This window comes from Cyprinus carpio, unplaced genomic scaffold (assembly GCF_018340385.1).
Source record: "Cyprinus carpio isolate SPL01 unplaced genomic scaffold, ASM1834038v1 S000006809, whole genome shotgun sequence".
NCBI classification, from domain to species: domain Eukaryota; kingdom Metazoa; phylum Chordata; class Actinopteri; order Cypriniformes; family Cyprinidae; genus Cyprinus; species Cyprinus carpio.
This window is the reverse complement of record NW_024879395.1, coordinates 1129057-1144613: the sequence shown is the minus strand read 5'-3', so window position 1 is coordinate 1144613 and position 15557 is coordinate 1129057. Positions and strand designations below refer to the sequence as shown.

The 15557-nt window shown below is 34.0% G+C and overlaps 1 protein-coding gene across 1 annotated transcript in view; it reads right to left on the bottom strand.

The window, feature by feature from the left end:
• LOC122144931 (NACHT, LRR and PYD domains-containing protein 3-like) overlaps positions 1 to 14466 on the bottom strand; it is a gene marked incomplete at its 3' end in the record, with an annotated part of 35664 nt that extends 21198 nt beyond the window's left edge. Inside the window, exons 1-5 of the mRNA XM_042756151.1 lie at positions 14357 to 14466; positions 10371 to 10455; positions 10091 to 10286; positions 8179 to 10002; positions 3383 to 3553 (exon numbers count right to left, since the gene is read on the bottom strand). Of these exons, the coding sequence (XP_042612085.1) occupies positions 3383 to 3553; positions 8179 to 9611 (1604 nt within the window). The remainder of the gene's footprint in view (positions 1 to 3382; positions 3554 to 8178; positions 10003 to 10090; positions 10287 to 10370; positions 10456 to 14356) is intronic.
• Positions 14467 to 15557: the final 1091 nt, after the last annotated feature.

Genomic DNA, 15557 nt, shown 5'->3' with positions numbered 1-15557 from the left:
GTCAGAAGAAATATGAAAGTAAACATGAGTAAATACAGGTATATCCATATATCTGCATGTACATGCAGCTTTGGACTATAAATCCTTATTGACGCAGTTCAGTGAATCTATGTGAACACAAATAATCGCTGCAGACGTGACTGAATATGAATGAGTGGTGAATATCTATTTAAAAGTTTGACATAATACCATACATTGGATAACGAAATCAGGGAGACTCCGGGGGGCGGGGCGGGGGAGTGTTTGCGGGGGCGGGGCTCGACAGATGGGGGTTGGGTTTGGGGCGGGTCAGAGGCGAGTTAAATACACATAAAACATAATTATAATAAGAATTATTGTGATAATAATGAGACTTATTCATGTTTATTTTTTATTTATCTTTATTATAACAAATTTTATATTACATAAAAGGAAACACTGTGGTGCATGTGGAACATGTGTTTTCAAGTAACAAAAAAATTTTTGTTACTTGAAGTACATGTTAAATACATGAAGTACAGTACTTCATGTATTTAACATGAATGTGTTTCCTAGTGTTTCTTACATCCAGAATTATAATCGTAAGTAGCAGACTTTGCTGCTAAAAGTACCCCTCTGGAGGGAGTGATAAAGTTTGAAATCGCGGGTGTGCCCCTTTGTGCCTCCACAGCGCGATTGTGCCGTTGGGATTTATAGTGCTGCGTTATGTCGTTTTTTTCCCTCCGACCAACTCTTGTTATATTTGCAGCTATATTTAGTTTTTTTTTTTGCCGTAGCACCACCGGAGCTTTCTAATGCTATTTTTAGTGACTCTTGATTCAAATTCCCACGTCTACCTGTGCAGATAATAACTGCGCAACAGAGCTGTAGGTTGCCAGGTTGAGGTCACAAATGGGTTCAAAATTGTATGATGTATCTATTGTGTGAGTAGGATACGTTTCATACAAGATCTGGCAACTGGACAACCTTGGAATAATGTATTGACGTGAGTATTCATATTACGAGGTAAGGCCATACAAATTACGGGAGTTTCCCGGGAGAAATAACAAAACGGGAGGGGGGCGGGAGATGGGTGTGAAATATGGTAGACTCCCGGGAAAAACGGGAGTGTTGACAGATATGCATTATACGGATTTATTATTTTAGACTCCTGACATGAATTACTAAATTACTGTTACTGCAACAATAATTTAGCAACTATGTTTTATTAAGTGGTCAAATATCGAAACTTTACTTTCTACTGATTGCACGGTTTGTCCAGAGTGTGATGTTTAACGTGCTGTGAAAGTGAAACAACAATAATCTGGGGTCATCGCCGATCCTTGAACGCAAAGAGGTTTTAAGAATATTTTTTTCCATCAGCTAGTCATAGTGCACAACTCTGCTTGAAAGACGCGTGTGCGCTCTGATGTAAACAAGCACGCATGAGAACCATTTTTTTTTATTACATTTACATTTTAATCTGGACTACAACATGCCCTAGATATAGTTTGAAAGGGTTTTGATTCTTTATTGTTTATTCACACTTTACATTAGGGCTTCATTAGTTAACAAACTGCCAATTAAAAATTCTTCTGAACATGCATTAATCTTAGGTATTCCAATATTTAATAACACACTGTTAAAATTTAAAATTGAAAGTTGCAACTGTGTTATTTAATGAGCTAACATGAACGAAGACTTGTATTTTTTTTTTTTTTTTACAAAGATTAATAACTTCTCTAGCAAATGTAGATATTACTCATTGTGAATGTTAAATAATTAACTAAAAAAGCAACATCATTAAGCAACTATCCACTATATAGTGCACTATATCGGGTGTCAGCCATTTTGTAGTGCTGTCCGAATTCTGAGTGAACGACTTTATTCCCTACATTCGTCCACTACTTTTTACCCACAATTCATTCTGACTTCGAGTGTACAACCGATGTACACTCGCTGAAGCACTATTTCCCACAATCCAATGCGGAGGAGTAGCGTCACGCTGGAAGCGAGAGCGGGGAGCGAGCGAGTTTGAATGAGAGATGACGTTTACATCTTTATTATTTCTGTTACATTTATTTCATACAATCATTTATATTACAATATGTTATGTAGGCAATAACTCAGTTTAATATTTTACTAATTTACTGAGGTGGCATCGTTGTTAACTTACAAAAATGATGATAATTTGGTGGCTAATTTACAAATGTTCGTAAATCACCTGTAGGTAGCGTATTCATTCTGATGTAAAATTAACGGTCGCCTGAGGGCGCGCTACAACCATTATCTTATCTGAGCTCAAAACGCTGCTCGGGAGAGTTTCAGTATAATAAAAAAAATTATTACATAAAATTATGAACGTGTTAATGTGTGTTTATTTTTGTTCTCAGTATTTTAATAATATGATTATGAACATATAAGCATTACAAAACAAATAAATAATATACCATCAATGAAAACACAAAGCTGACGGGGAGGTATGTATGTATAATTACAATAAAGTAATTTTGAGTGTTATTGGTATTAATAGTATATACATGTAATATAAAATTGCATGTGACGATGTTTTTGCAACCGCTCCGAGTCTCACGCGCAGTGTATACGTCACCGTCATAGACTGTATAAAAACAGGTCACCGTCCGAATCTGTTCACTTATTCCGTTCACTCCTTTCTGATTATAGTCCACTCAACTGCTATACACTATATAGGGATTAGTGAATGACTGAATGAGTGAGCGAGTGAGCGATTTCAGACACAGAGTGAATGAGTGAACGAGTGAGCGATTTCAGACAGGTACCTATTGGTCTTTATAGTTCTTTTGCACTTTAATCTGTGTAAAACTTTTAACTTTATACATTTTTCTGTATTGCTTTATTGTATTTATATGTTCAGTTATTTTTGTTATAAGAAAAAGGTTATTAAATCTGTTACTGTATTATGACTGCTTTTTGAAACTAAATTTCAGTACCGTGGTAATATTGTATACCTTGATAAAAGCTTTCAATTAGAGCATGCTGCAGTTTCCCTTTTCACCACAGGTTTACGTTGCTAAATTGTGGGGCGCTGTTGAGCTCGGGAGGTCTCAGGCACAGTCTGCCCTGCTTAGTATCATGTATACATGCATGCTAAAGCCATGCGCAGGATTTTAATATATACCACTTTATGACTTAAAATAGTATTGAAAATCTGAAAAATATTTGTTGCAGAATGCTGAACACATTTACAATTTATTATTGTTTCAGTTTATACAGAGGTCTATGTTGTGGATGACTATTTTGTTAGGGCTCTGCCCATATAGACGAGCCGCGCCTGAATAGTACATTTTTATACATTTTAAAGAGTAAAAATATCGAAATCATCGGTTGCCACACAACTTACAAGTTCTGGTTTGAGTTCAATGTCTGTTGTCATACAACTTACCTCAGTATCTCCAATTTACACTGCATGTTCTTCAGTCCAGAGCAGAGCAGCTTCACTCCTGTATCCTGCAGATTATTATTGTTCAGGTTCAGCTCTTTCAGATTGGTATCTGACCCAAGAACTGTAGCCAGAGCTGAACAGCTTTTGTCTGTTAAATTACAATCATTTAACCTACAAGGAAAATAAATCACATCAAAGAATTAGGTGGAACGTATACAATCATTTTTTTTATATTTTAATTAAAATATTTATATTTTACATGAATAGGGTGACCCACAATTACATATATTTTCAAAAACCAGTAATCTCTGTATATTAGTATTTTTGATTCAATGGCATTTAGATAAAATTACAGTGTTTCTTCTGCTGCATTCATTCTGCCGGGGTGGGCCACCACACCAAAATTCATCCCCGCTATGGCTGCAGCTTCTCAGTGACATCATAGGGACACAGCTCACGTCATTCCCAGTTGAGGAATTAGCCGAGGAGACAGAGCAGGGCTTGAATTTCAGTGCAGGATTGGGGGTACTGTCGATAGTTCTACTCATTCCCGCAGGTGCTGCGCTTACAGGATGATGACAGATGACGGGATGTATCATTTGCACGTGGTTTTGAGTCTTGCCAATTTAAATTGAAAGAGAACTCAATACATTACTTGTGCGCTCTCTTATAGACCATTTTCTGTGCGCCCACACCCAAAACGCCCGTCTTGGCGAGTGGTGACGTATGGTAATTTTTTTTTTTTTTTTTTTATTATTAAAAATTGTCAGTACATAGGCTATTAAGTGAATGTAAACCGTTAACAGTATATTAGATCCATGCATGAGGTCTTAAAGAGACAGCATCTTAAATAAACCTGCTGCAGTCTGTCATTAATGTTTATTTGTACAGTGAAGACTATCCAGGGTTATTTTACAGTTGAAGATTATTCAGTTTCTGTAGCAATTCTGTACCTAAATATTATAGTTAGACCTACCTGAAAAAATGAAATATTGTTAATTTCAATTGTATATTGTTTTTGTCTGTGATATTGCTTGCCATTTATTTATTTGTTCTTATTTTATTACTTACTATTTCCTTATGTTTTTTAGTTAAAATAAATTAATTTCTTAGTTTGAGTACAAGTGATTCTTGGGTGGGGAGGGTGCGTGGTCCATGGGCCACAACAGCTGGAAAAAGTCCTAGAGGATTTTTTTTTTTCTTTAGTATAGGCTAGGGGTGTCCCTGACTAAGGATTTTCATAGTTGAATCGGAATTTTCAAATCTTGCCGATAATTAACTGATAGTCGAATCATATATTTTTGGGGGCAAAATATATTACTAAGAGTCAAGTCAGATATTAGACAGTCATAATTACTTTAAAACACACAGGGAAAAATGTTTTTTTTTTTTAAAACATTTAAAAAATTTTTTTACAATAGTGCTCTCATTTTTATTGTTATGTATACACTTAAAAAAAAAGATGGTTCTTTAAAAGGTTATGCACATGCAGTAATGGTTTTATTTAAAACCATAGCATTCTGAAGAACCCTTTCATTCTGAAATGGTTCTTTGTGTTAGTGTTTAGGGTTCTTTATTCTCACCCTTTTTTTATCAAACAAACTGACAAAGCACCTCATTACTGATTTTCTGGAGTTCAGTGATCCATCTACTCCAGTCATCCAGTTATACAGACTGTCAGCACACTTTCAACAGGTAAATGATTTCATTTTTAAAATGTTGTTATGCAGTGTGTACTTGGATAAAAAAAGTTTTTTTTTTTTTTTTTTTTTTTTTTTTATTTTATATAGTTTACTGTGTTAAGTGTATTCAGCTATGCTTCTCTCCTCTTCTCCACTAATTAACAGAGATAATAAATTTATAATTCATATTTTTAGATTTTTTAATTATTACTTGGGCTTATGTATAAACATACCCAGTCACAAAAAAATATTAAAACTATCCCATGACTTTATATCACTTTTTTTTCTTTTAAGATTGTGAAGGGCTCACATACTGTCCATTTTTGCTTTTGGCATTCATAAACAATTGTTTTTACATAAACACATGGACACACCGTAACTCTAAACTCAATTGTGTATTTCAGATCACATCCCACAACCTCATCATCTGCAGAGAAAATATCGCTACACAATCACACTAAAATGATGGAGGCATCATATGGATTGGATTGTGATTGTTTCACTGAAAGTTGGTCTTCATCACATCTATTTTTTGTTCTTATTTTGTGTTTTACTTCTTTATGTATTGATTCATGTTCAGTGTCATTCGTCATTCATTAATGTATTCAGCTAATAACTGTTGTTAAGAGCACTGACAATTTTGCATGTCAATAAAAACATACCTAATTCACACACATCATGCTGCTGTTGTAGTTAATGTGGTTGTTGTTGTTTTAATGTAAAACCATAACCGAGGCTCCACCCTAAGATGCCTCATTACTGATTTTCTGGAGCTCAGCCATCCAATTACACAGACTGTCAACACACTCTCAACAGGTAAATCATTTGATTTAAAAATGTCTATAAATTATAACTTCCAAATGCTAACTGGTTTCCTATGTCTCTTCTCTTTTTAGTTTAAGAGAAAATGTAAATGTGACCAGCTCTATTCAGTTAAAGATATTCTCCTCTTCTTCACTTGTGACCAGCTCTAACAAAGATATTGAAATTTGTTAGATATTTTTTATTACTGAGGTTTATGCATAAACATACCCAGCTATCCCTTGAATTTATATCACTTTTTCCTTTGTGAAGTGCTCACATGCTACTTTTGGCCTTCATAAACCATTGTTTTCACATAAACAAATGAAAGGAGACACACTGTATATCTAAACTCAATTGTGCTTTTCAGATGCTGTCACATCCTACAACCTTGTCATCTGCAGAGAGAAACTGTCATCCAATCACTCCAAAATACAGATAATTATTAACTTAAAGGCATCATAGAGGATTGTGTAGATATTTCACTGGAGCTTGGTCTTCAATACACTTTTTTATGTTCTATTTTGTTTTATTTCTTTAAGCATTTATTTGTGTTCATTGTCATTCATTAATTAATGTATTTTGAAGTACTCTGTCATTTTTTTGCTACAATTTCACATCATTTAAAAAAAGTACCTAATTGACTTGTTGTTGTTGTTGTTGATTTTATGTAAAAACCCTAATAGACACTTCAAAGATATTATTCTGGCAAATAAAAAAAAAAAAAAAACAATATTAATAAATAATATATATAATAATACTAATATTAATGATATTAACATATCAATATTAATGAAAAACATTAAATCATTAAAAAGATTATTTATAACACCAATAAGGTCATATATAGCATTTTCAAAGCATGGTTCTATATGGAATCCTATATAAAAAGGTTCTATTTAGAACTAAAAAGGGTTCTGCTATTGTTACAAGCCGAAGAACCCTTTTTCTGGTAGTTTAAGAGTGTATGACAGTCCCAGTCATAGTTATTAATATTCTGTATTGTTGTTTGTCCTGCTCACGCTGCGCACTGAAGAGATAGTCACCTTAGTACTACAATGAAGTGCTTTACTGCAGCGTAACTTAACCAAATGCATCTTATACGAGATAAATAATAGCCTACACTGTATATACACAATACATATAAATCGGCTGAAATGCTTTGAAATCACTTGTACCCTACCTGATCGAAGAAATCAAGTCTTTCTCTCCTGTGTCAATTTGAGTCTTGTTAACATTTGAAACTGAAATCCATATGGGTGAAATTGGATTTATTCACGCATGTTAAAATATTTATTTGAAGCTTCTTTCTTTTCAGATTCTTATTTATTGGGAGAAAACCAGTAGTTCTATGTGAAATCAGACATCTGAGCACCCCCGTATAGCCAAAATGGCATGATCATAACAGCTGGCGAATATTTGATTGTGAGATTGGTCGAATCGGTCAAATTGTCAAATTACATTGAATCTTTGACTATTCAGGGTCACCCCTAGTTTAGGCATTTGAATAAAACTGATGTTAAGTTTTTTTTCTTTCTTAAATATGACTATGAATTGATGTTATATTATATGGGCCACGAAAGCCTGATATATCAAATCAAAATACAGTTTTTTACACCTCTTTTATATTTTGTCTAAAAGTTCAATGAAATGTTTGAAAACATTTGAAAACAATAATACATGTCTACATCAATGTAAAGATGGCATCGCTAATAAAAATGTATAAATAATTAGCTTTGCACTTTAATTCCCCTTTACTCATAAAAACAAGCCAAAAATTGAAATAGGAAAAAATATAGCATGAAACATGTTTACATATTTTACTAAAGTAAAGTGTTTAATGTATGATCACTATAGGGTAATTTTGGTGATTGCATATTGAAGGAATATTTGACGCCGGGCCGTTGAATTATTAGAAAAATAATGCACACCCGAGTTAGGCTAATGTACTGTACTGTGTGAATTAGGCTATGTGTGAATTAGGTACATCGTTAGTGAGAAATGTCATGTGTAGCCTTTAAGATGCAACACTGTATAGGCTAACTGATCAAATCGTCAGGGCAGCGCAGGACAACACCTTTTTGTGCAAACTGATTGCGTGACCGTTATTATAGCTTTACTATGCAAAGTTATATGGAACTGTAATGCGGTCAAGAGAGCTGCCTGGAACTACATTCGCTTTGCATTTCCCAGAAAATAATTGCACATCTCAGAACGTTCGTCAGCCAATCAGATTCAAGCATTCAATGGCCACGTAGTATAATCCAAATTAAACCATAACATAACATAAAAAAAAACTTTTTAATTACTTACAGTGCTCTTTTGGAGGTTTTGATGACTGCTGATAGTCTAATGAGACACTCATCTGATTTCTTGAATTTCTGAAGCTCAAACTCCTCCTGCTCTTCCTCTGAAGTCAACAACACAAAGGCCAAAGCAGACCACTGGGCAGGTGAAAGATCACCAGATGAGAGACTTCCTTCTCTAAGGTGGGTCTGAATCTCTTTCACCAGAGTTTGATCATTCAGTTCATTCAGACAGTAGAACAGATTGATGGATCTCTCTGGAGAGAGATTAGCTTCAAATTTCTGCTTGATGTACTCAACTATTTCCTTTTTGCTCTGGTCACTGCAGTCTTGCTGAGTTACCAGACCTCGTAAGAGTAGCCGATTGGTCTGGAGTGACAGACCGAGAAGAAAGCGAAGGAATAGATCCAGGTGTCCAGTTTCACTCTCGAGTGCCTTGTCTACTGCAGTCTTGAGCAAATCAATCATGGTTCCATGTTTTTCCTGTTTCATAGAGTCTTGAACAAACACACTTTGCTTTTGGATGTCTAGAAACAGATGTGCATAAAGGGCTGCAATGAACTCTTGAATGCTCAAGTGAACAAAGCAGAAAGTGGTGCCAAGAATGATCCCTGTTTCCTCCTTAAAGATTTGGGTACACATGCCTGAATACACCGATGCCTTATAGACATCAATACCACAGGCTTCCAGATCTGTGTCATAGAAGATCAGGTTGTTTCTTTCCAGCTGATGAAATGCAAGTTTTCCCAGCGAAAAAATAGCCTTTTCATCCCAGGAAATATTTAATGTGTATTCTCCATCATACTTTCGACGGCTCTGCTGGATCTGAAAGCGGAGAAAGTGTGTGTACATTTGTGTCAGAGTCTTGGGAGTGTCTTCGGCATTTGATTCCTGCAGTGTTTTGGAGATGTCACCAGCCTGATTTCTCACATCATTACTCCTTCTCTCATCTAAAATGTTCTGGAGAACAGTGGCTGAAATCCAGCAGAAGACTGGGATGTGGCACATGATAAAAAGACTTTTAGATTTTTTAACATGATCAATTATTTCTTTGGCCTGATTCTCATTTTTGAATCTTTTTCTGAAGTACTCCTCCTTTTGTACATCATTGAATCCTCGTATCTCTGTCACCTGGTCGATACAGTCAGGAGGAATCTTACTGGCAGCTGCTGGTCTGGTGGTGATCCAGATGAGAGCAGAAGGAAGCAGATTTCCCTTTATGAGGTTTGTGAGGAGAACATCCAGAGAGACTTGTGATGATACATCAGACCATGTTTTATTACCATCAAAGTTCAAAGGAAGACGACATTCATCCAATCCATCAAGAATGAACAGGACTTTGAAATTATTTCTCCTTGTAAGGTTCAGTCCTTTTGTCTCTGGGAAAAACTGAGTTATAAGGTCCATCAAACTTTGTGTTTCTTTCTCCTTTAAGTTCATCTCTCTGAATGGTAAAGGAAATATGAAGCTGATATCTTGATTTTCTTTTCCTTCAGCCCAGTCCAGAACAAACTTTTGCACGAACTGATTTTCCGATGCCAGCAACTCCTTTTGTCAGTACAGTTCTGATCTGCTTGTCTTGTTTCAGGTGTTTCAAACATGTTTGTGCATTCAACTGGTATTTCCTGTGATTCAGAACGTCTGGAAGTAACTTCAATCTGTCTTACTTCATGTTCAGTATTGACCTGTTCACTACAACCCTGAGTTATATAGAGATCTGTGTAGATGTTATTCAGAAGTGTTGAGTCACCTTGCTTTGCAATTCCTTCAAATACGCATTTATACTTTTTCTTCAGGCTACATTTTAGCTGATGAATGAAGATAAGATCATCTAAAAACAGGAACAAAAAAAAAGAAACCAGTTTCAGTCCACTTTCTCTAATACATTCATAAGTGATGGATGGTCATGAGTTTCTTACCTTCTAGAGTATCAGCAGCTTCATTTTGCTTCATCTCTCTCAGGAAGTAGAGTGTGAGATCAAGAGCTGCTTCTTTGATGCTGCATCTGTTCTCATTAAAGTCTTTCACTAAAGACTGCAAGTTCTCCTTTTTTAAGATTTTCTTAAACTTTTCAAACTCATTCTTCAAGAATGTGATTATTTTGCTCTCAAGATCCTACAAAGAAAGCAAAAATAAATAAATAAATAAATAAATAAATAGAAATAAATTTTTTGTGTTTGATAACATTTATAAACTTACCTGAAAAATCACTAGAAGATTGTCTTTGAAAGTCTTGTGCTTCCTGTGAGTCTGGAAATCTGAATTTAATGTCTCATATTGAAGCCTGTTAACAAATAAATAAAATAAAATACTGCATTTACAGGCAAAATATTACAAAAATCTCTTGTAAACATTTTTAACAAGGAGAAAAAGAAAGCATTAGCTTTAAAATAGGGATACACCGAATATTACAACCAAAATTATTCGGCCAAAAATAGCAAAAAAACTAACACAAAAAAGCTCTTTCGGTGTTCGGCCGAATATGCAAAAAGACTGAATGAATTGTACTGAACAATGATGTGACGCTATCAAATAGAGGTGCGCACTAATGCAGCAAACATGACAGCAGTGTAGAAGCATTTAAAACTGTCAGAGGAAGACGCAAAAATCATTATAAGCACAGACAGTGAGAGACTGTTTAGTACTGCCCCGCATGTCTTTGATGAGAAGAGGAAGGTTGCTGGTTACTGTATGATGATTAAAATCGTGAAATGGCCTCATAAAATTAGTAAATAAAATTCAGAACATTATGTGGTAACACTTTATAATAACGTTCTTTTATAAGTCATTTATAGTGATTAGTTAATGATGAACTAGTCATTTACAAAACATGACTATACATTCATAAATGATTAATACTTAATAAGTTAACATTTTAGTAATGTTTTATTAAGTCACTTATAAGTTATTGGTTAATGATGAACAAATCATTTACAAAACATGACTATATGTTCATAAATGTTTAATGAGTGGTATGCTAACGATTTACAAATGTTTTGTAAGTTATCTTAAAAAAAAGTTCAAATCATGAAATAAATCAAACGGATCATTAGTAGATGGTTTATTAAGTTATTAGTTGATACATTATTTATCACTTATAAATCATTGAAGTATTTCTGTCAAAAATGTTTTGTATAATTATCTCATGCACAATGATGAATAAACCATTAGTAAATGATCAGTATATGATTTATTGGCAAATTTGTTAGCTGGTCCATGTTCAAAAGCACAAACATGCAGGTATGCTAAAGCACTATTTTTAAGAAGAGTAATTCATTTTGTTTTGAAGTTGATAAACATTTATAAATGTCTTAGTCAGGTGATTCCAGTGGTTTGTGTTAAATCCTTTCACTCATCAGCACAGACTTGTGTTCTGTGTGGGATCTAGTGATAAAGTGACCCTCTCAACCGGTTTTACCTTCCACTGAAGCTCACATCAGGTGCACAGAGTCAAAGACTCCATGTGTGTCAGAGAAGACAGCTGTCTGTACCCTCACCGGTCAGTACTTAGTACACACTACAAATTTGTTTTAACACCTGTTATAGATGATGTGTAAACACATGAATAAATCATTTACAAGTGATGACTAGCTTACACTTTAGATTAGGGGATGCAGAAAGTGTTATAAATGACTTGTGGTTCATATACAAATAATGTGTAACAGGTAAGAAAGGTCTACAAATGATATGTAACACATTTACAAGTGATGGATAGTTTACACTTCAGATTAGGGGATGCAGCAGAAAGCTTTGTAAATGATTTATTCATGCGTTTAGACATCATCTATAACAGGTGTTTTCAAAAAACTTTGTAGTGTGTACTACTGTAAGTACTGACTTGTGAGGGTATAGACAGCTGTCTTTCTCTGACACACATGGAGTCTTTGACTCTGTGCACCTGATGTGAGCTTCAGTGGAAGGTTAAACGTGGTTTGAGAGGGTCACTTCATCACTAGATCCCACACACAGAACAAGTCTGTGTAAAGTGATGAGTGAAGGGATTTAACACAAGCCACTGGACTGCACCTGACTAAGGCATTTATAAATGTTTATCAACTTCAAAACAAATGAATTACTCTTCTTAAAAAATAGTGCTTTAGCATACCTGCATGTTTGTGCTTTTGAACACGGACCAGGTAACAAATTTGCCAATAAATCATATACTGATCATTTACTAATGGTTTATTCATCATTGTGCATGAGAAATATATACAAAACAATTTTGACAGAAATACTTCAATGATTTATAAGTGATAAATAATGTATCAACTAATAACTTTATAAACCATCTACTAATGATCCGTTTGATTTATTTCATGATTTGAACTTTTTTTAAGAATAACTTACAACACATTTGTAAATCGTTAGCATACCACTCATTAATCATTTATGAACATATAGTCATGTTTTTGTAAATGATTTGTTCATCATTAACTAATAACCTATAAGTGACTTATAACTGAATTAATAAAACATTACTAAAATGTTAACTTATTACTTATTAATCATTTATGAATGTATAGTCATGTTTTTGTAAATGATTAGCTCATCATTAACTAATAATTTATAAATGACTTATAACAGAACGTTATTATAAAGTGTTACCCATTCATGCACGAATTGCATGAATTCAAACAGCGCTGCACGAGCTCCGCAGATCTGCTTGTTAGGCAGAGTTCAAAGTCCAAAGTGCGATGAAAATCTGCGCTGAAACTGTTACTCGTCAGCTGCTCAGTAACATTTTTATGCATTTTCAAATTAAAATAAAAAAGTAAGACAATAATAATGATAATAAAAAATAACAACAGCTAATACATTTATTATAACACATTTACACATAGTGTTCAAATTGAGATCTGTAATATTTTAACTTGTAACTAATGTTTTAAGATAATAATCTTCTGCTCAGCCAGGCAGAATTTGTACAGAAAAAAAATACATAACTGATTCAAGAAAGGGGTCTCAAAAATGGTCAAAAAATATTATTTTACTAACTCATTCATTTTAAGTTAAATTGTGCTTTGTTGACATACTGTCTGCTAGAATGTTCAATGTGCATCCTTACTTTAAAAGATTAGTTCACTTCCAGAATAATAATAAAAAAAAAAAAATATATTCTTTGGCACCACTGAAGTACACTATATGGAGAAAAATCCTGGATGTTTTTTCTCAAAAACCTTAATTTCTTGTCGATTGAAGAAAGAAAGGCCTCTTGCATGACATGGGTGTGAGTAAATTATCAGGAAATTTTTTTTATTCTGGTAGTGAAGTAAACCTTTAATACGCAGGATCACACCAGTGTGATTAGAATGTTTCAGCTCATCATGTGATCAGCTGCTAAATTCAAATCTGCTTTTGTGCTTTTCCTCGGCGCTGAGTCAGAGACAAACGCACTCAGCACTTGGCATATGTCAAAACTAATCAGTGTTTTCAACCACATAATGCTTCATTTAAGTTTCAGACATTTAAGTTTCATATAACTATTAACAAAATATTCATTTCTAGTTTGTAAAATAGAACACACTGACATATGGATAAGCATCAAAAATGATCCTTATGAAACTTATTTGACAACTCGTTTTATTGATATCATATCTATCTATTCTTCTCTCTGTTCACCAGAAACTTACTTTAATGTCGGGAAGAGAGAATGAATTTACAGTATGTGATGTAATTCCCCCACAGCTCAGATTCAGCAAAAACTAACATGGTGGCACCCATCATTTGGTTACAGATCAACTAACATGGTATGTTATCATAAAGGTGTTTTGAACTACCAAATACATTTACTTTACACGTATTTGAGAACCGGTATATCAGATATTTAATAATATAATTAACACAATTTGTGAATATTTTGAATAAAAAAGGAAAAATTAAATAAAATTGATACATCACTCCATTCTCAGCTATTGTTGCAGGGATGCGGTGCGTCATTCTAAAATGCGATACATTCTAAAATAACGGTTTGCCTAATAATAATAATAATAATAAAAAACTTGGGTGTTCTGCTGGAATATTTTTAAACTTGTGTGTGAAAAGGTTAAATACCCTGATAAACCTTTCAGAATTTATATAAAATATAAACTAAAAAATTAATTCATATTAGATATTCACTTATAAACTTTTCTATCACAGTCTATGTGTGACCAAAATGTGACCAAAAAAAAAAAAAAATGAAATACCTTTTGTCAGGTGGTGTTTTTTTTGTCTCACTGAAGTTTGGCATGTCTTCTTTTGACTGGTCAGTCTTCACAGACACAGAGCTGGACACACGTTGACCCTGTCTTACACTGTTAATACACTAATGACACAAAGAACAGAGAGAAACTCTATTACAGAGAAGGTATTTCAGTATAATTTAAACATTATAATGCTGCAAATGATAATAAGATACAGTATAGCTGTGCATTTCATCCTACTATGATTATGGATGGATGGATATATTCATGTTCGGCTGCATGATCTTTATTTCCTATGCTGTATTTGCATGTATGCCTCTTAGTGATCGTCTGTGTAGTTGTTTTACTGAAAAAGTTCCAAAATAAGCTCAATAAAGGCCATAAATAAAGTAAGGAATAATTGACGACGGGCCGTTGAATTATTAGAAAAATAATGAACACCCGAGGTGGTGTGTTGCGGTCACGACGCGAAGCGTCAATAATTAATTTCAAGTTTTCTTCGGTTCAAATTCTATCACATACTCCTGTAGATTAATACTATAATGTATAACACATGAAATACCTTTTGGGAGATGATATTTTTTTTCTCACTGAAGTTAGGCATGTTATCTTTTGACTTGTCACTCTTCACAGACACAGAGCTGGAGAGCCTGAATAAAATTTGTACTTTTGCAAATCCGTCAATAAAGATTTTGCTTTTCCTGTTTTAAATGTTTAGCATCTACGGATACTTTTTTTGAATGTTCAAAAATCAGTTTTGAATTGCACTGATAAAATTAATTCATACTCTAGTCCCAAAACATCTGCAGTCTTGCTAGAAGCTCTGTATGTTAGTTAGTTACTATTAAGTTCGAATTCTCCATAAAGCCCTGTTTGTCATGTATAGTTTAAACGTATTTGCAAATTAAAAAAGAAAAGAAAAGAAAAGAAAAGAAAAGAAGGTTGGACAGATTAGGAAAGAAGAAATAGATTGACAAGGAGAAAAGAAAAGGATTCAGTCTTACCTCTGTTTCTTTGAGAGACTCATCTCAGAAAGAAAGTCTTTTCCTCGTTCCTCTGACATACTGCAGCTAAACTCTCAGTGCAAGCATCAGCACTGGTTTGTGAAAGTATCAGCTGATCAGTATTACCTGGATATGATAATATGTTACTGAGGTCAATAACAAGGCAGTTATTCAAGAAAATAATGAGAAAAAAATTATAT